At 37.8% G+C, this 21677-nt stretch overlaps 1 protein-coding gene across 1 annotated transcript; it reads left to right on the forward strand.

The window, feature by feature from the left end:
- The first annotated feature begins 1563 nt into the window (after positions 1-1563).
- Positions 1564-15107, forward strand: LOC136357896 (interleukin-5 receptor subunit alpha-like). Its single transcript, XM_066313533.1, has 10 exons — positions 1564-1811; positions 2145-2299; positions 2434-2581; positions 3147-3255; positions 3341-3528; positions 5528-5664; positions 6994-7138; positions 10947-11034; positions 12234-12321; positions 14551-15107. The coding sequence occupies exons 1-10, from the start codon at positions 1709-1711 to the stop codon at positions 14617-14619; spliced, it is 1230 nt and encodes a 409-aa protein (XP_066169630.1). The 5' UTR covers positions 1564-1708; the 3' UTR covers positions 14620-15107.
- The last annotated feature ends 6570 nt before the right edge of the window (positions 15108-21677 follow it).

A 21677-nucleotide genomic window follows, 5' to 3' on the forward strand; every position in this document is an offset into this window, starting at 1 on the left:
TCTTTCTTTGACTCAGGTTGGTTGGCTTTTTTCTAAGCTTGTTCAGACTTTAAAAATCTTCCTTGTCTGTCCCTGTGTGTCCTCTCTCCAACTAAATGCATTTATATTGCTGCACAAATTACGTCTATTTTTGTTTCTAACACCAAAAGTTGTTGCTACTGTAAGATTTATTTTGTTCCTTTTCCTGTTCCACATCCCCTTTTGACTTGTGTTTTCCAAAAAAATCATGTTAATACTAGCCACAAGTATTTTAACTGGCTCAGTGTTTTCCATCCTCATTTTTCCCTTTCTGCTAATTTAAATAAAGTACTTACATTTCCTAGGACTGTTTTTGATTGCACCATTCCATGGAGAAGGATGAACCACTATGTGTTGAATAGCAAACCATCAAAACTTCCTTGTTTTTTATTTTATGTTTTCCCTGACTTTTTTCTCTTGTCACACACTATACTGATCTGGAGCACAATTAATGACATAGCTCACCCCTTCCCTCTCCAGACAATTAGAATTGGCTTCTTATCTGGGCATGCCAAGCAGAATTTACTCTTTTTTTGGCTGGCCATGTGCATAGTGTGACTGGCATACTATAGCTGCTGGTGGTGCTAGAGCTGAGATCACTCCAGAATGACATAGACAGTGAAACCTCTGCTTTACAGCATTTTGCTATGATTTTTTCATAGTGCTTGATAAACAAGGGCAGCATTCCTTAAGTGGTCTCTTTTTCACTGCACTGTGATAAAATAGCATTATAAATTAATCTGTATATGTATGTAATTTAAAGTATATGTGTATTTCTTTTTTCCAGGAAACCTCACTGCAGATTTTTTTGATGTGCTGAACATTCACACATTTTCGTCTACATGACCAGTGCCACTTATTAGCCAATGTATTGTGTATTTTGATATGGCTCCAGGTGCTGCTCCCTGGATACAGTATGTCTGAGAATTTAAAAGCAAAACCAGAGACAAGATAAATTAGTTATTAAGTGAATGTCTCTGAACACAGAGGCATATGAACACAGAAGGGAACAAATGTTATTTTATATTTTATAAAGCAGCCTCTGAATGAGACCCTTCAGAGAAATAGCAATGCTGTTTTGCTAAAACCAACTTTGGTCAGTCTGAATCTGTTTGCTCACTGTATTCCAAATTTAGCAAACACCTGAAATTTTCTTGCTGATACAAATGGCAAGATTCATCTCTTCTTATGGATCATATCCTCCTAAACCAGGTAACCCAAGTCACAGTCTAGAAATTACAGTTCCTTATGGTCACAAGAGGCCAGACAGCATATACAAGTAGAGATACTAGGCATAAATCTAGTCATGGTAATGTCAGGTGGGCCCTACCTAAACCACCTGCAGTATCACTAGTGTTGTATCTGTGGTGTTAGCTTGCAATCAAAGCTGTGCTGTCACTCAAAACCAGTGATCTGTGGCACATGCTCTCTCTAGCCCTGGCACCAAGTTAAAGAGTGGGCTCGAATACAAACAGCCTGGGAACAGCAGGCACCAGTCAACATAACCTGTCAAACATATGTCATTTCATATTTACTTTTTGTACTTTAGACACATTTTAAGCATCTATGTGACCCTTTCCTAATATTTCACAGATGCAAAATGAAAACATCGTGTTCTAACTACTTTTTCAACCAAACTTGGAACTAAAGAGTCTCAGCTTCCTCTGACCTGTGGCCCAAAACATTTGCTATGGCACGTGTCACAGTCATTCCTGTCCTGCTGATATTAAGCTTTTTCCAGCATATGGCACTGTTTTCCACAATTCTGGCAAGTGGACTGGAAGACATAAAGGGTAAGTAAAATATTAACAGTTCATCCTATGTTTACCATCTCATATGTCTAATCTGAACTTGTCAAACCACTTTCTACAGCCCATAGAGAATAACAGAGACCTGCAGTAGGAGAAGTGTCCAAGACAGGCAAAAGTGAATCAGTTAATTTTGAGAGCTGCAAAAAGTAGCATAATTTCCACTGCTGAAAGTCATATTCAGCAAAGCTCAGAAATTCTCGCTCCATGCAAGAACAGATGTCCTGGTAGAGCTACTGGGCATGCAAGCCTTGCTGAGGGACAAGTCTTTTATGTACACAGTGGAGGATCCTCTATGTAATATCATTTTAATTGCAGATGCACTTAGGCTCCATAATGTTCTGCAGACCACCAAGAATGATTCAAGAGTTATTTTGTCCTGGAACAATAACCTGACAGAAGAAGAAACCAAGAAATACACTGTGAAGTATATTTTGATTTATAAGTTCTTCAATACCACCAAGGAAAGAAAAGTAAGTTCTTCAGAGGTTGCACATGGTATAAAGTGAAATAATATATTGTATCATTCAGTACATGAGTTTGAATAATTTCTCTTTCAATACTTAGAACTGTCTGCCTTCATGGAATTTCTTCTTCTTCCTCTTAGGAAAGGCTTCAGGAGAAGGAAAAGATAATACATCTTAGATTACACTCTGGTTTTAATGCTAAAGTTAAGACACAACTTTTTGCAAAAGAAACAGAAGACATAATTAAAGAGAGTGACTGGACAGAATTTACTTACAAGGCACCTCCAGGTCAGGTATTTCCTACTTGTTGTTAGGGCATCCAAGCATTTATGAAAATATCCTGTCTCACTAGGAGAATTTCTGAAATCTCATTATTATCTTCTGCTCTTTTTTTTTTTTTTTTTTTTGTACATATATGCTAAAAATATGGTTCATAATACCTTGAAATATTGCATAGTTCTTTGCTTTATTAGATGCGTTCAGATTCAAAAAACTCCAGTCTTCTGAGCAAGATGTCAGTATGACCCAAACACTCTTCATTTTCCCTAAAACTCGTCACACGAAGATTATGAAGATTGCTTCCTGTATCGCTCAATTTCAGCAATTCTTAAAAGAGTAGAGATTTTAATTTATTTTTAAGTGGATTAGTAAAGCTTTGGTGTTAGTAGCAGATGCTCTCTCCAGTTTTCACTGTCTAAAAAGCAAAAAGACCTATTTTTTCTCACACACTACTTCTTCATGCTTCTAGAAATAAGCCAATATAATGGGTTTGTAAAGGCAACTATCATGTTGTTATTAGGAAATCAATGTAAAATAAACACAACTCTGTCTTTTTACCATTTATTTGTTGCAGTCTACATTCAGAATCTTTCGTGCATCATATATAACATTTCTTTTTTCAATTGCACCTGGGATATCAAAGCAGAAGCTCCTGAAGATATCCAGATTTTTGCCTCATACAGGTAAGGATGTTTAGCAAAATGACTATGAAACCATGATTTTGGGCCGAAGTCTTTGATTTAAAAAACTAGTATTTCCTTCTCACAGACATGTAGGAAAAGATTTTTCATGCCAGCAATATATAAAAAATGCAAGGAAGAAAAATATTGGATGCTTTATGAAAGAAATACATTTCCAACCATCAAGGAAAATAAATTTAAATATAACTGTGAGACATTTGAGAAGTAGTTCAAGAGAACTGTCTTATTACAAAGCTTTCACACCTCAGACAATAGGTAAGTATTGTCTATTGTTTTATTTTATGAAAAGTTTATTTATTGGTTACTTGAAGGGAAGTAAAAAAGGAAATAGGTGTTACAAAGTCATAATATTAATTCTAACTCTTTAGGCATTTATCTCAGTGTGAATGTTACACAAAGATTTAACAAAATGGATTTGGGATGAAGGTTTTTTAATTTTTTTGTCTGATTTAATAACATTGTTTATCTATAATTTTAATTAAAAGAAAAGATAAGGTAATGTGAGAAAACAATATTTAAAAGCATTATACCCTTGTTTCTCCATTTTTCTTTCTTTTCTATCCATTTTTTATAGTGCTGAGCAAGTATGATTAAGAAAAGGAGTATAAATAGCCACAAGTCTCATTTATAACCTGAATTTAAGAATATGAATGTTCTCAAACATTAGTCGAATTTTAATTTATTTTTAAGTTAAAAATATCTTGGCAGTTATTTTTAATTATCAACAGTTTTGAATGATCATATAAAATTACTTTTCCTAACTTCTCTGGGAAGTTTGAATTAATCTCATGGGTAAGGAGTTCACCTGAATTTCAGCAAAGATTGCAGATTCAAATGCCTTTTAAGTCATTAACATGTTGATCATCTTCCACACCTGTAACCTGGGAATCAGTCATAGCTCATGGGACAACAAAAAAATTTATTCTGAGTTAGATCTCATCTAACTTTTTCTAAGACATTAGAATTGTTTGCTTTACACTGCAAACAGAGCCAGCTAAAATCTGACATATGACAAAAGGATGAAAAGAAACTGCTGCTTACTCTTGACATCCTTACAGAAGGGAGAATGGCCTGGCAGCAGTATTTCTGAACCCAAACAAAGAAACTCCTGCTTCTCACTCTTCTCATGGCTCATGACTTCAAGGCTCATGGTGTGCTCCCACTCTCAAAGGCTGCTAGACCAAGCAGAGCAGCTTCATGCACCAGTTGTGCTGCCACTCACCCTCTCTGCCTCTCCCTGGCTTTTCTCACTGGTGCCACATTGCAGATCTGTTATCCCCAGACCTCACTGACCTGTCTGCAGACACTTGCCATGCACTTCTGCCTCTGCTGGGAGGGCTTTTTCAGAAAATTCCTGCTGCAGCTCTTCCTTTCATAGAAATGCAGTCTTGAGAAGGACTGAGAATGTGTGGGTATGGAGCACACACTCCGGATAAATGCCCTAACACTTGCCATGCTAAAAAACAACTGTAAACGTGCTTATATTAATCTGAGGCTGAAATCCTAGGGACCCAAATGTCCCTTGCTTCCAATCCTGTACTTTCTCCATAGCAAGAGCTTGCTTGCTCCTTTACAGGAAAGAGAAAGAGAGATATTTCTTAAGTATCTGCAGAAATCTTCATGTACTGAATCAGGCAAATTCCCTGGGCAACAGGTTGTTCTGAGAAATTGTGGATATCCCACCCCTGGAAGGGATGTCTGTTCAGTTTTGATGGAGATTTGAGCAACCTGGTCTAGTGGCAGGCAGCCTTGCCCATGGCAGGAGATTTGGAACTAGATGGTCGTTAAGGTCCCTCACAACCCAAACCCTTCTAAGATTCTGTGAAGACTTTCTAAGTGCCCCTTCTGTAATCTCTCTGTGAGATGAAATTCCTTTTTTTTTTTTTTTTTTTTTTTTTTAAGTAATAATACCACACTTGTAGGTAGACAAAACACATGTATCCTACATGACATGGAGCCAGTAGCAGACTCAAGGTCTCCAGAGAGGGCCACCTTCTCCTGCCCACTCTTTTCACCTTTCCTAGAAAGATGTGTGAAAAACCCCAACTTAGTCCCTTTATTTTGAGACACTTACTGAAGAGCAACTTCAAAGAAAATGTGTCACTCACCAGAATGTCTCCTTTGGGTGTGGCAAACTCCAAAACACTCAGCTGTGTATTTTAAGGACTAATGTACTTTCATTTGTTTTACCTCAGTTTAAATATGAGAAAGAGCATGAGGTACAGAAGGTCACTCTGTGCTCTTTATTTTTCAGAGAAGCTGAACCCTCCTATCAACATCTCAGTTTCCCTGGAAAACAGAAGTATTAAAATTCACTGGAAACCTCCACCTACTATTGGTTCAGCAAGGGAAAAGTGTTTTTTGTACCAAGTGAAAATAACAGATCACAAGGTAATCAGTTTCCCTGGTAGTACTTAGTCTTAGTCTGTATAACATAACTTCCATAAAAACAAGGTATCCCTCGAAATTAACAGAATTTAATCTCAGACAAACTTTAAAGTAATCCCATTGTCTTTCATGAATAATCAAACTTGTCTTTCTGGTAAAAATGAAAAATCAATACATTTTATGAAATCTTTCAGAGTCAGGCTAGCATTGAAGTGAATTGGAAGTTATTGTCTTTTATACTAAATTGAATTGTACATTAGTATCACATAGACTGTATTTACTGTTTTGTTATAGCAAAAGAAGTATTGTCTGAAAGCTAGAAAAGGTTGTCAAGCACCATGGGAAACAAGATTAGAATTTGAAATGTTGGTTAAGTCTGAAATCAACAAGGCAAAACTCAGTAATAAGGAAAAAACCTACGATTAGAAAATACAGGTCCAATATGTCAACACAAAATAAGGAATTAAAATACAGGAGTCAACACAAAAGAAAAAATGTCCGTGGATTACATTGAACCACAAACTGAGTCAATCGTTCTGTATTCTTAGGCAAAGGTCAAATGTTATTCGAGTGTATATGACTACATGTATGTGTGACCAGCATGCCACAATTAAGATGCCGGTTGTGACTAATTTGCCTGTCTAGATGCTGAGTCTTACCTCAAGTTTCATACTGTGCTTTGGGAACCACAAAATATTAATAGACAGCAGAACTGGAAAAGTCCTAAAGGGAAGAGAAAGAAGTGATGTGGTGCACAACATTGTTTATTTACAGAAGTTTGCTTCAGTATTTAAAAGTGGTGGATGATTTTAGAGATTCCTCTGCTTTAAACTCCATCACTCCATGTTTGGGCTTGATTTTTTGAACTGATGTGCTTTTTTTCATAGGCACAATTAAAGATGTTTCATGATGGTCATAAAAATAGTGGACATCCTTCAGCTGAAAAACCCAAGATTTTATTCTACCAGAGAAGCAAGTGTAGCACACGACCCACACCAAAATCTTGAAACTTGCAATTCTATAGTTACTGTGTTTTATCTGTATGTGGTGTGATAAAAAATGAAAGGGGAATCAGTGTTTTCAAATTCCTAATGTCCCACCATAAACGATATCTCCTTCCATCTTACAGTTCCAGTCTCTCTTCATGTTTAGTTCTGAGTTTTCACACAAATCAGATGAGTGTCAATTTGAATCCGGACATAAGAACTTGTTCTGAAAATCTTTTTCTATGAGTTACAGATGTAAATAATAGTATTTGACATCCCTAGTTTAGATCTGTTTGAATTGCAATGCAAAATATTTTAAAATAATCCCCTAAATCTCTCTTGATAGATTGTAAATGTCTCTGCAGAGAACTATAAGTATCCATTTCGTAAGCCAGCAAAAAAATGTGCAGCACAAGTGAGGGTAAAGAAGGAGGTTTGCATAGCAAACAAGCTCTGGAGTGAATGGAGTGAACCAGTATTTATTCATGATGGTAAGTTTTGTACTTACTACTCATAACTGTTATCATGTGTTATGTCATTACCAATCAATATATTTACTTCATTATTGCCTCTCTTCTTCTCCAGGCTGTTATTGGGTTGTAATTGTACCTAGGAGTCCATGGCACACACCAGGCTCACAGGGTCTGCTGCAGGGAAGGAGAGTCCCTAGTCTGAGTTCTGATCATTACAGAGCTTCTGTCCTGAGTTAAGTTACACCTGACTCTTGACAGCCTTTAGGAAATAATAATGGTCAGCAGCTGGCAAGGTCCTAACCCCACCATCCCTCCACCCTGCTGCCTTGCCCTGCAAAGGACAGCACACACATTGCTAAAAATACTTTCAACTAAAGTTAGTAATCCAATAAATCCATAAAAGTCATAACATTCATCAAAACACATAGTCTTTAATGACTGAGTTCAGTATGTCCCTTATTACGCTAATGGAATAATTTCTTATCACAGAGATAGGAAATGGTTTAGCTCTTGCTTAAGTACATGTGCTCTGGCCCCAACAGTTCACTTGAGCACAAAGTAAACAAGAGCCTTGCAATACTTTTTCTTCAACCTCTATTAAGAAAACACCTAGAATAGATGTGTTTACAAGGGAAACTTGTGCTTTCCATGATGAGAAAAACGCCTTCACATGCAGAAGCCTCCTGAAATCAGGTTAGACAGAGAGAAAGTAGCACAATGGTATGATGCTGTATTTATAGCAAGAAACTTGTGTCTGTGTGCCGACATGCAAAAAAAAGTACAGTACTATGGGTATTAAAACAAAACTAGAAGATAAGTATCATTATTTAATGCAACAGACTGTATTTTGGAATATGTCCTTTTGATCTTTGAGCTTCAAATACATATTTATCTGAAGACAGGAAATGTCAGGCGAGACATTATTCTTTTTGAAATGGATTGAATGTAAACTCAGTTATAGAGTTTACTGGATACTGGCTGCCTACTCTATCAGACACCTCTTTGTATCCCACTGGTCTGCTGAAACATTTTTTGACCTAAATTCATTAATTTAATTTCAATAGCATTCCACTTGTGAAATATCTGGAGAGAGAAACCTAATTGCCTTCATATTCATTGTGGTGAAGGAAATAATTTTTCAGGCCACAAGAGTCGTGAATTACTCTTTTGAGACTCCCAATTCTTCTCAGTAAAGACAGAGTCTAGGACCAGTGCATGACCTAGGAGGAGTCTGCCTGGTTTGTCTGCCTGGCTTGTCTGCCTGGCATCAGGCCAGACACATGTGATGTGTAGATAGGGGAAAGTAGAAGAGGTCTTCTGGGTGGAGACATGTAGATTTACTTGCCCCCTGCCAGCCTTTCATCAGAAGAAGGAAATGGATTTGAGCAGTCATCCATTCCGGTTCCAGTCTACCAAACCTTGCTTTCAGCATCTGCCAGTCTCCTTTAGCTGATTTTCAACACTGCTGCTTTCCCAGATTCCTCTACAGGTTTTGCTGAGGTTCAGTAATCACAGCATGTTTCCCCCTCTTCAGAAAAGTTTATGATGGACAAGACTGCCATGGCACATAAGCTATAATATCTGCATGTGTTCAGTGCAGTGTGATTTACCCTGGAGTGTGCTGCACATGTGGTGCAGCAATGCCCCTCCTTCCTACTCAGGAAGGATCAGGGGTTTTTATAAAATGGATCTATGAATATATTCCATTGGAGGGTTAGGTGCTCAGCCAAATCTCTTTAAATACCTCCTTTGATGCTGACACAAAGTTTTATGTCCATTTTATTCTGTATTCTGTGGAAATTATTCTATCTGCTTTTAAGTGGGAACATGTATAAATGGACATTATGCAAGTAACCTGAAAAGTAAAACACCTATTCAATAATTTTTTTAGAAATGTGTCAATTTTTCTGGTGTTACAGGATCTCCTTCCGCTGAAGTCTTGTAGAAGCATGACTTGCTTTCTGCTTGCTTCTCCATTACATTCTACCGTTTCATCTAGAAGATGTGCAACATTTCTTTAAGAATGCATTTTAAAAAGGCATTTTAGCCTTCATTTAAAAAAAGCTGAAACATCAAAATGAAATAACATAATTCAAAACATAACTAAAATATTTGTTCTGAAATGTTCCTTTGACATGAAAAGAATTTGCTAATTTTCTCATGAGGAAAACATTAATTCTCCTTTGGAATTAGCATATGCCTTTGAAAAAACCCCTCACAATTTAACCTGAACTGTGCTGTTTAGTATAGAAACTTTCTGCTAAAAAAAGAAATGTTTAATCAGCTTTATTCATATGCAGAAACTTGAAATAATTGGTCTAATTTTTAGAGATGATGAGCATTCATAGATCACTTTGAAGTTTGTAGTAATTCAGAAGTGTTCTGCATTTTTGCAAACCAAGCCACTTGCTTTGGTTTCAAAGTTCTGTTATTTCTGTCAAACTTAAAGCATTTGCATCGGAAAAAAAAAAAAAAACCCACCATGAAACAGTCTACCCAAAAGAATATATGTGTTTCTTCTTGCTGCTTTCCAAAATGCAAGAAGAAAGCAGGAGAAGCAAACCTCTTTGTGGTTCAGCTGACGATAAGAACAGGGCTTCCTCTTCTCCTGGGTGTGTGCACGATTTAGGGTTAGCGGAATGATGCAGAGAAATTACCACAAACTAAAAAAAATTCTACTACACAGTCCAGAGGTTGTTCAGAATAAGTTTTCTGAGCCCTCAACTCGGAGCAAGAAGAAAAAAATTTCCTTTCAATCTTAAAGTGAATAAAGAGTAGTTTTGTACTTAAAAGAAGGTAAGACATATTCTTGTAAGTTCTGCTCTCAAGTTTCTGAGTTTTTTCTTGCTTTCATATGACAATTGTGGAAATGAATGGGTTCAAACTCAGAACTTTTGTTCCATTCTTTTATACTTTGATTTTTAATCAGATCCTAAAACCACTGTTTAACTGGCCTCAGACCATAAATGTTTTAAGAGCTGTCCTTGCCTGTCTTACTTCAAAGTACTTAGTAAAAACCAATCCAAACTAGTTGAGGTTCTAAAGGTAGATATTAAACAAACAAAAAAAAATTCCCAGAAAAAACATTTCTGAGTTAACCAAATCATTGCTATTTTGGTATTTTGGGTCTTTTGGAAGAAGAAATGCAAGGTACAGAGCAGTAGTATTTGTTCAACAGTATAAATATGTATTGATGCCATTTCTTTAGGACTATGTCAAAGCAGAGTTAAAAAGGTAAGTATAATAGAAACCAAATGCTGCTTCTTGAATCAAAGAGAGTATTTTGTTTGACAAAATGTTTTTATTTTCATTTTGCCTTGAATCAGTTACAGCTGAGAAGTGCTGAGGAGGCAGGAACAGGGGACTTATGGTGTGTGGAGATGGGAGGTAGCAGCAGTAGGAACTCAGGGGCAGACGGAACAGCAACAGAAGTACCAATAGCAGATGAACAGAGGGTTTGATATCCAGAAGAATCAAGGCTGTGTATAAATATGCAGTGGCAGGACAGGCCATGCCCAGGATATGAGAGTAGAATTCCAGGAAAAGGAGGGAATGAGACGAAGAAAGAGGAAGTGCTGGACAAAGACAGCAGCAAGGCTGTGGGCTAAAAGGAGGAAGCGGAGGAAGGAACAGTCCTGAAGTCAGAAGCCCTTTACCCTAAAAAATCTACAGGAAATGTTTCTTTAAATCTGTGACAGTTCAGGAATAGAGAAATATTTATGAGTCCATATGTAATTCAGCCATTTATTAACTGCCCTAGCATCTTGCATATAATTAACATTACTTTTCCCTCTTCTATGTTTCTCTTTTTTTTTTTTTTTTTAAGAAAAAACAGTGGATATCCTGCTGCTAAGCCTCACATTGTTTTGTCCTCTGGTTTTCCTTGGAGGTTTGATGATATATGCATGTAGAAGGTAGTGTACATTTCTGGATGGTTGTATAAATTTCTGGTGTAAGAGGGGTCAGGATGAGAGTAAACCATACAACGGATAGAAGTCAAACACAGATTTTCTCAGATAAATTAAGCTTACAACAAGCAGTTAACTGCGCATTTCCAACTATTGTTCTAACAAAGCAGCGCTTGATATTATTACCTAGTGTTAGACACTGAGAGTTATAATTCTTCTTCTCTCACAGCTCCTACCACAGTCCCCTGCAGATCCAGTCTCACACCTTACTCTCTGATGTCTTTCTGCCACTATAAATGACATTTTTTAATCTTACTCTGACAGCTGCCTCTCTGTCCTCAGTGTGACTTTATCCCATGCTTTCACAGGTTCTGCATTCAAGGCCATCTATACTAATAGTGCCAGAGATTAACTGCATGTCATGCTGTCCAATTTCATTTCATAATCCATGGGTGTTACGAAAACAGTCTTTCACTCTAAGATGGAGATGATATGAAAATCTTATTATTAAGAAATAAATAAAAAAAAGGAAGTCAGGGTGATAGAATGAATTTCCTTTGCTGTACTATTAGTAGCATTAGTAGAGCAAAGTAACAACAGTGGCCCTACACCCAGCAATAGTTAATGCTGCTAACTCTCTCTATGGCGCTACTTTTCCGCCTGGCAACGTAGCTTTCCTACTGACAGCTGCCTATGGCAGCAAAGGCTTTCTTGAACTGAGAAACAAACCTGTCCAGGATAGGATAATAACTCAAGATACCTTAATATTTGGAAGGTGCAGTATGTACATGGAGCCTCTATTAAAGGTAAACTTATTATTTGATTAAAGACTAATCATTATTCATGATTTGTACAAAAGAAGTTATCAAATTTCTATTATAGAAAGAACACATAGGATTATTTTTTTAAGCAACAGACACAGTTCTCACTTTGCTTGGAAACCGTATTTGTGTAGAAATTATAAGAGTTTTATATCTATCCAGTTCTTTAAAAACTCTTGGAGGTTAGAAACAGTCAGGCTAAAGAAGAGCTGGGAAAATGTTGATAAAAGTGTCTAGAGTGAAAAGAAAGAAAAAGAAATGTTTAAATGGTTTAGAGAAATAGTAGACGCCTGTCTTGGAACTGGAATATACATTAGAAAGCATTAATGTCTGATCTGTTCCTGCAGACAAGAATAGTTGCGTGCCTGTATCACTGTCTTGCAGGTATAGATGCCTGGAAGTTATAACCACGCCTGTTCCACATCCTTCAGATAATATCAAAACATGGTTAGCAGATGAGACTCACCACCAGGTAGGGTGGCTGTCTTTTTTCTCCCACCACATTGACACGCATGATATCACTTGCAGTTGGAAACGTACAACATTGAATTTGGAACATAAAAAAACCAAAAAAAAAAAAAAAAAAAAAAAAAAGGGCGGGGGGGGGAAAAGATTTGTACAGCATTTGTAGTGAAGCCAGAAGAGAACAGAAGGCTTGTGGAGATTACAGGACAATTATGTCAATAGACAGGATGGAGAAAATCCTCAGGGGACTAAAAGGTGCTCCAAGGTGGTTCAGCATATCCACATTCAGTGGGTCAACATTCCAAGGAGTGATCACCCTGAGACCCTGTAGAATAGCCTGTTATGGGATGTTATACATGTAGTAAGCATGTGGGCCAGTTAACAAGGGAATTTTTTGTGGCGATCTGCAAGCCATTGGCTATGCAGCAGTAACTATGCACAACCTCATAGCAGGAAGGAGGAGGCTGCACAATGCATGCAATATAACCTACCCCAGCTGTGCCCCTGCCTCAGGACAAAGCCATATGAAGAAGTGTTTACTTTGGAAGAGCTGATGTGCTATAAATTCAGATGCTTGCTTATCTCTTATGCCAGATTACAAGTCTTTAGTCAACTCGGCAAAACAAAGACTAAACATTTACATTATTTTTGTGACTGTCATTAATGGAGCTCCTTGGCTTGCACGTTCAGTGTTTCTTATTGCTGTCATTGTGTGAGTTGCAAGAAAAAATGTACTAGTCAGGCAGTAGTTTAGATCTGTGTAATTCCAGAGAAACTACACAGTGAGCTGTGAACTAGAAGGCACAGTAAAATTGGTTTTTATCCGGTTACGCAATACATGAGGAGAAGATACAGATTATGTGCCCAAACTGCCCAAATTATGGGGTTCTTTTTTGTGGTAAACACCATTGAAATAGAAAACTGTAATGAGGATTTCCTCTGCTCTGTGTGCTCAAGATATTTGTTCAGAGCCTCTGCAGGATTTCTGTTAATTCTACTCTATCCTGCAATATTATTGTACAAACACTGCAATATCAAAATATCTTCTAGTAGTGCATTCAGCAATTTAACTAATAATTCCCAGTGTGTTCCCTTATGCTGTTTACTTTCCCAGGAGAAAGATGTATGCCTTCCAATATTGTGATCTGGGGGTTTTTTTAATAATATATCTATGTGATTCCAAACTCTGACAGAAACCACAAATCCTCTCAATCCAGGAATCATAATTTGAATAGTGAGGCAAGAAGAATAGGTTCTTTTGTTTAATTTTATCTTCTCCAAACAAATTTATGGGGAAAATTACATGTATATTCTATATAATCAAATGACAAATTAAAAGACTGAAGTGTTTTGAATTTGCACCTGCAGTTTGTCCCACAAGCCTTGGGCTAGCTCCAAGAGCAGACTGTGCTCCGCTTCTTCACTACACTCATCTTCTCAGAAAAGCTCAAGAGCTCCAGAACTGGCCTGAGGCCAAGTCTCTTATTCTCAAGATTCAGAATAATTTCTATTACGCTTCTAGTCAATGTAATTTGACCAAATTTGACGCTAAAGGTGTCATTTTGACCCTGAGCTCAGCTGATTAAAGAGTATATTTATCACCTCTTCTGTGCAAAAGTCTTTCTCACCCGTTTTTTATCAGTAATTGTAAGCAAATTAACTGATAATACCCATTATGGCTGTGAATATGGGCTGGCAGAATACAGAATAATCACCATCAGGTTTATATTCTGCATCTCCCTTCACATTAGAGCTGTGTAAACTGCGATGTAGGAGTCTTTGTATTCAATATATCTTCACCACAAAACATATATTTAATGTTAGTGACAGAGAAAGAAGTGGTTTCTGACCCCAAACTATTACAAACACTGAATAAACGTTTGATAGAAGACTTCAGCATGGCTGGATAGTTACTGTCTACCTGATAGCAACAAATTACTGAGACAACACTGTGAACTTTTGATTCAGGTGGTTGTTGATGGCACAATGGTCATATCATCCTGGAGAGTGCCAAGCAATAAAATTAAGGCTCAGAACAACCAAGCAAATTTTCCTGTGAGCAACTTGTAGATTGAGAAAATAATTATGATAATCTTTGTATTCCAGTTGCAACAGAGTAAGTAATCTGTACCAATCCCAGATATAGGCTAAATAAGTTGACTGCTTGTAAAAATATGTAGAATTTTTAATACCAATGAATGCAGATTTTGTGCATGATGTATTTTTTATCCAACAGCAACACATGTCAATGCAAATGGAGATGCACTCAGAGACTTCTGGGAACACCAGAAGACAACAGAGATGAGAACATTCAACTACAGAAATGTCTGAAGAAATTCATGTTAGAAGATCTACAGAGATGATAGCCTTTTTTATATGCACGCAAGTGTACGTTTCCATGACGTGGACAATATTCTAACATCAAAGAACAGCTAATATGGAAGTCTTTCTGAGCCAAATAACTTGAAGTACTTTGTGCTCTGACAAACATGTGACTTAAAACTCGCTTTGGATGACAAACACAAAGCAGTATCTTGCAGCTTGAGTCTAAAAACCTGATCTTCAGCCCAGTAAAATTAGAGCACCTCAGAAAATATGAGCTAATATTGAGGTCCACTTGGGTTAAAATGAAATTAGAGTTAGTGCTTCATAATGCTACAACAGCTTCCAAGTACTGTCTGAGAGACCAAGACCTTTTGAAGACTGGCTATTAGCTATTCAACGTCTGATTGAAGTGGTCATGAGAAATGATGGAAGCAGTAAATGTTTCTGGAAACAGCAAGAGAATCTCACAAGAATCTAAAACTCAAACCCACCCACCCCCCCCAAAACCAACCTTTTCTGAGTCACTGCATTGTGACGTCAATCAGAAAGAAAAGATATGTGTGAAGACAAGGTCTTTCAATGTTATGGACTTGGCAGTTAGTAAAATAAGTAAAACAAGAGAACTTCAGACCAGGTAAAGAAAATAGTTTTCTGCTCTCTTGTAATTGTGTAACTAAGTTTAACTCAGAGAAGTTAAAGTTCAGAACTGACCAATTTTTGCTATTTATTTTTTCCTGTCCTTTTAAAGAACCTTTGCTACTGATTCCATGAGGTGATGAGCTATGCTAGTCCATTTTCAGGTATACAATCAAGACAGATTATTCTTACTATTAGTTGGGACAGTATTTATTTGACCAGAAGAGAATGAATTGATTTTGCAAGGAAGACATTTCTTTTTTGAAGGTGGGAAATATGGACAATGATGGACACAATTTTCTGGAAGACTTGGAGGATACCTATAAATTACTTACTTTCATTACTGGTAATATTTTTCCATGTCATAAAAATATTTATTGCAAGAAAAACTATATAAAATTTTTGTGCTTTTGAAACATGAAGTTTCTAAGATACACTTTGGTGCTGCGCCTTGATTCATCTAAATGTGCTTTTTGTTTTGGTAAAAAGGTCCACAATGGAGAAGACTGCACTATTTCTCCTTTATTTTTAATGGCTTGTGACAAGTGAAAAGCTCAATCTAGAAATGTCTGAACAACAAAAGGACTAAAAATTACTTTTTTTGCTGTAAGATCAGGTTAATGACCTCAAAAAGAACAATCAGCTATAGTAGGTAATGTTGCATTTCCTCTTGCATTGTACTTTTCACAGAAGGTAAAGGTTGCCTTACCTTTGAACATCAGTGCTCTCCCCTCCACACCTGTCAGTCTGATGCCCACACAAATCATCAGGCAGAAGATAAATTGTACATATCAGGTACTGAGTCAAGTTTCAGTGAGACGACTCCTGTAATATCTCCCTTATCTTGAGGGCTAGGAGGAAAACCCTCAGTCAATGTAATAACTTTTCTTTTGAATGATCTGATACCATCTCTGTGGGTAGACAATACAATTTATCCCACTGTCCAATGTTTAGACCTGTTTTCTCAGGAAGAGGAGGAAGAATTCCTACTTTCTGATAGAAATCATTACAGTTGGCATTTAGAAAGCATCATGAACTTATAGATTCCTTTTTTGGTGAGGATATAGAATGGATAAAATGCAAAATCACAATACAAGTGATGTAAGAGGGGTAAAGAGGGGTAGAGGAGAACTACACTGGCCACTCACATCTGGAGCACAGACTTCACAGAGTGAAATCAGGCCATAGTGAATATTATATTGTTCCTTAATATATATATATATATATATATATTATATAGTTTTGGCTCGCAGTGCTTGAAGCCCTAAAGCAATGCCAGAATTTAAAATAAGGCAGAGAACATACAGATTAAAGGAATTTTATTATTTTATCTGAAAATAGAAGAATTACATACAATTCTTTCAGATTAAAATTGCTTTTCTTACAACAGGCCTTGTTCAATACACAGAGCTTGCCCACATGAACATGACAGCCTCCAGAGACACATCACATAAAACACTATGATAATATCAGTTGTATTGAAAATCAATCCTAAAGTGAAAATCTGATAAAACAAAATCCAGTATCTGGAGCCTTCCAAGAAATATTTGACCGATATATTCACAAAATGGTATAACTTTTCCTCAAAATAAAATATTATTCTAAACCTATCCAACACCTCTTCTCCAATAGTGGATTAATCTGCAATACATACAAAAAGAAAGGTAACGATCTGAGAGCAAAATTATACTATGCTCAGAGTGACCTTAAACACCTCAGTCTATACAAAATACTCAGCAAGTTTGCTGATGACACCAAGAGAAGTGGCATGGCAGTGACATCTGAGGGACAGGATGTCATCCAGAAGGACTTGGTGGACCTCTAGGACTTGGCCCATGGGAATGTCATAAGGCTTAAGAAGGCCAAATAGAGCATGCTACACCTGGGTCAGGGCAACCCCTGTATCAACACAGGCTGGGGAATGAACAGACAGAGAGCAGACCTGCTGAGAAGGGCTTGGGCATGCTGGTGGATGAGAGGATGAGAGGCTGGATGTGATCCATCAATGTGCACTTACAGCCCAGAAAGACAAACAGGTGCTGAGCTGCATCCAAACCAGTGTGGACAGCAGGGCACGGGATGTGATTTCTCCCCCTCTACTCCATTCCTGTACGACTCTCTCTACCTGAAGTCCTGTGTCCACTGCTGGAGTCCTCAGCACAGGAAAGACACAGACCTGTTGGAGCAGGCCCAGAGGAGAGCCATCAAAGGATCAGGGAGGGAGCTGAAGAACCTCTCCTAAGACAAGCTGAGAGGGTTTGAGTTCTTCAGCCTGGAGAAGTGATGATTTCAGGGCACTTTCCAATACCAAATGCGGCTGACCAGAGAGCTGAGGAGGGACTTTTTACAGGAACATGTAGTGGTAGGACAAGGGAGAATGGATGCAGATTTAGATTAGCTATTAGGAAGACATTTTTTACTGTGACCACAGCAGGGCAGTTGAACAGGTTGCCAAGAGATGTTGCTGATGCCTCATCTGCAGTGGTGTTCAGGTCCAGGTGGGGTGGGGCTTTGACTAACCTGATCTAGTGGAATGTGTCCTCATCCATGCTGGGGGGTTGGAAGTAGATAGTCTTTAAGGGGCCCTTCCAATCCAAATGATTCTAAGATTTTCTGAAAATCCTACTCGGCTTGGCTTGCTTTCTCCTGTCAGTGAAGCTCTTGCCTTTACCTTACTGGTGAATGACACTCCTGTGTATAAGATTTCACCAGATACTGAAGTGTGGCCTGATGAGACACTGGGCAGTGCATTGCACATAGATAGCTCTTCATCTCCATTTATGTGTGCACAGAGTCAAAATCCCTTTGCTGAGGTCATAAAACCCGGTGATATGTCACGGCTGTCTGGTTTTATGCTTTCAATTCCATGTCCTCATTTCAGTCATGTACAGATAGCCCACAGGAACTCAAGGCTAAGAGCATTATTTAGCGTTTGTGTTTCTTCCTGAACATCAGTGACTATGTAGATATCAGACATACCTTACTGAAGTTCCTGAAGGAAAATTAGCCCCTTCTTTTTGCTTTTAAAGAAGAATAGTTTCAAGAGGATGACGGGAGTCAGCAAAGCAACCTTCAGCCTTGGGACAAAACATGAAGTCTGGTCTGGTTGCCCAACACTGCTACCTGCTGTACAAACAACCTATTTCCAGTCAGAAATGTTCCTCAGGTTTTCAAATTGGTTTAATTTGGAGCAAGTCTGTTGCTTTAACAGCACTGAGAAAATCAAAGAAATACACCTCCTGCTCTAACATGAAGACTTGGCCTTTATTAGGGACAAGAAACACTGCAAAGATACAAGACTCTAGTTTTTCCATTCTCAAGTTTGGATATCTAATCAAACAGAACTGGCCAAAGCACCGGGATATTGAGAGATCTTCAGCAATCTCAGTCTAGAACAGGTGTCCAAGACAGGGTGACCACCTCTTTGTTACTAAACACTAGATGATCGGACTCAGAGTACATGCCCATATACGCTTGACCTAGTTACTCCGCCTTTCTCTGCCCTAGTGAAAGGAGATATTTTAGAAGGGCTTGGCAGTTATAGCCTTTGCATTTGGGAGTATTCCCAGCACCATTAAAGATGTCATAGTTCATATCTCATAATGTTTCAGATGAACATTATTAAGCCAACAATAGCAGTTTTGATCAGAAACACCCTTGTTCAAGAGCAAGGGCAGAGAAACTTGGGCCAGAGTGTTTAGGCTGAAGCCTGGGTTCACAGTTTTATTCTTATCCCTATCAAGTAGAGAAGCTGGAGGATGCAATACTCAAATGTAGAGCATAGCAATGTGTGGGTGTATGTATGTGGATACATACATACATACATTCCTTGGCCATACAAGGAAATCCTATTTGTATGAAAAATGGAACCAGTATTCCTCAGGGCTAAGTGTACAGTGCATGTGGTGTTCTTAGCATACTGCCTGTATTTCTCCATTGCAGATGTGCAAGTTATTTGCTGGCATTTGATTAGCCAGTGCCAGCTGACTGATACAACTTGATCTACTTATATTGAAAGGAACCAGATGGCTCCTACAAAGTAACTTTAAAGATAAAGGTGACATTGGGAGATAAAAACACTTTGGAGACTGATGCAGCACAGGGTTGTGCTTAGAGTTATATTACTGCATCTCGTCAGAATATATACATCAGCCTATTTTTGGTAATCTCAGAAAAAATTCCAGATCACAGCTTTGAACGTGAATTGCATATAAAGCTTGTCATCATGATCTGGCTCTCCTGAAACCTGGTAGGTGATCAAACCCCTACTTGTTGGATAAATAGTTAGAGAATATAATTTTGGTATTTAGTTCACAAAGACACTTGGAGTGACACAGAACCAGCAAAACAATTGACATCTTTGAGTAAAAACTACCATAACTTTACTTAACTTTCTTCTTAATATTCTCTAATTTTGTAAAAGTTTCTACAGAAACCACAATCATATGTATCTAGCTCCAGTGAAACCAAAACATGCAAGGATTAAAAAATACGAAGTGTAATAGATAGGCAAAGCAAGACATTAACAAAGAAAGAAAGAATAGATGGAAGTTGGCGGGAAGAATGAAAATTAGTTTTCCAGACTGTACAGCACTATTATTATGTTTTCATTAACTCACAAAATTAGTTTGGATTCAGCAAGCTGCCACTTCGAATTCATAAAGATGAAAAGTAACTGCATTTTAAAGCTTGTTTTGGCTTCTGACTGTCATTTGGTTTTTTAACCAATGACAAAAATGAGAAATAGGGTGATTATGTAAATATTCTGGACCACAATACCTAACAAATATTCATTTCACCCTTGATTTTGTGCAAAAGGCTTCTATGCGAGGAAACCTTTCTCCAGTTTTTAAACTACTTGCTACAGGATATTGAAAATGTGCATAAGCTCAAAAGGAAACTTGACAAAACCATGAAAAAATATCTATAAAAGACTTGTTAGATACAATGTCAACTCCTCTGACTAGTGGCTATTTGTTCAAAAATTGCAAGACAAGGAGAATACTGCTGTTCTCTTGTTGCTTTTCTCCCAGGCTCCTGCTACAGGCACTACTTGAGAGAAAATGGACCACTGGTCAAGGTCAGATGTATTTTTGGAGCAACTGGAGGAATGGTGGAGGCATTGTGTGTATTTCCAGACTGAGGGATTAGTGAGCTCACTGCTAATGCTGAAACCAAGTGTGCAACCTCTGTTTTCAGGAGAATGGCAAAACTTGCCACTCAGCTAACTCTAAACCCAAGAAACAGCAGAACCCTGTGGCTTCATAAAATCTTCCCGTTCATCTCCCCTGATGAACTTCATCTTCCAGGCAGACTTTATTTGCCCATACTTCCAGTGATAGTTTGGCAAGGGTCTTTATCCACTTGCATAATTTCAGTAGCATCTTGATTCACAAGGTGTTTTTTTAAAGAGAAAAAATGTTTTATTTCAAACACACAGGATGGGAAGGCTTTATTCCTGATCTTTTTTGGACATTTAATAAAAAGAAATAGTGATGTATATATCACAGCCTGTTTCAACATCTGGCAACAATAGAAAGAGATGGACACAAGCAAAATTGTGCCCACTTCCTGCAGGCTGGGGAGAATTTACAGTAATATATACTCATTATATTAATATAGTCAGCTTTGATTCATTGTAAACCTGCCCTACTTGACTGAAGAGTCTGGAAAGTATGAGGTCTTCAGGGTTATATAGAAATTTTAAGTTATTTGCATCCTTACATCTTTGATTTTTTTTTTTTTTTGTGAAAACCAGTAAAAAAATAAAATAACAGAATTCCTGTCTCATATGTAACACATATTTTGTGTTCCTTGAAATTGAAGACGGTGTCTGTTATAGGAAAGGGCTGTGCTTGGTGAGACGGCTAGTGCTAGTAATTTGAACCAAGAGGCTTCAAGATAACTTGTTTGAGTATATTTTCTTGTTCATCTCATTCCCTATTTCTATGCCAGGGACTTGTAATAAAAGTGTTGCTGAAACCACTTTTCTGCAGTGGAATGTAGGGCACTGGTGGGGTTTGTGGGAACACAGAGTTGCCAGGGCCACCCCACTAGTGAATGATACATTGCTTCCCTCCCAGTTCTAGAGAAATGGGTTAGATGTACCAGTACAGGAAGATCTGGGGTAGAGACAGCACATTTAAGATGATTAAATTAGTGGAAACATGATGATTATCAGACCATGGTGATTGTTGACTTAGTAAGGCAGTATGTCATGTGGCCTCTTTAAATACTGCTTTTCTGGGACATCTCAGCCCTTGATTTGGAGCAATGTTGATGAGGTGGTACTTTGAAACAAATGGGAGCTGTTCTTGCTAGAAAGAACCCTTTTTGGTTGATTTGATTTTGTTCTTTTGCGCGTGTGTGTGCGTACGTTTCTTTCCTTTTTAAAGTGCGACT

Source organism: Sylvia atricapilla, chromosome 2 (assembly GCF_009819655.1).
Source record: "Sylvia atricapilla isolate bSylAtr1 chromosome 2, bSylAtr1.pri, whole genome shotgun sequence".
Taxonomy (NCBI): domain Eukaryota; kingdom Metazoa; phylum Chordata; class Aves; order Passeriformes; family Sylviidae; genus Sylvia; species Sylvia atricapilla.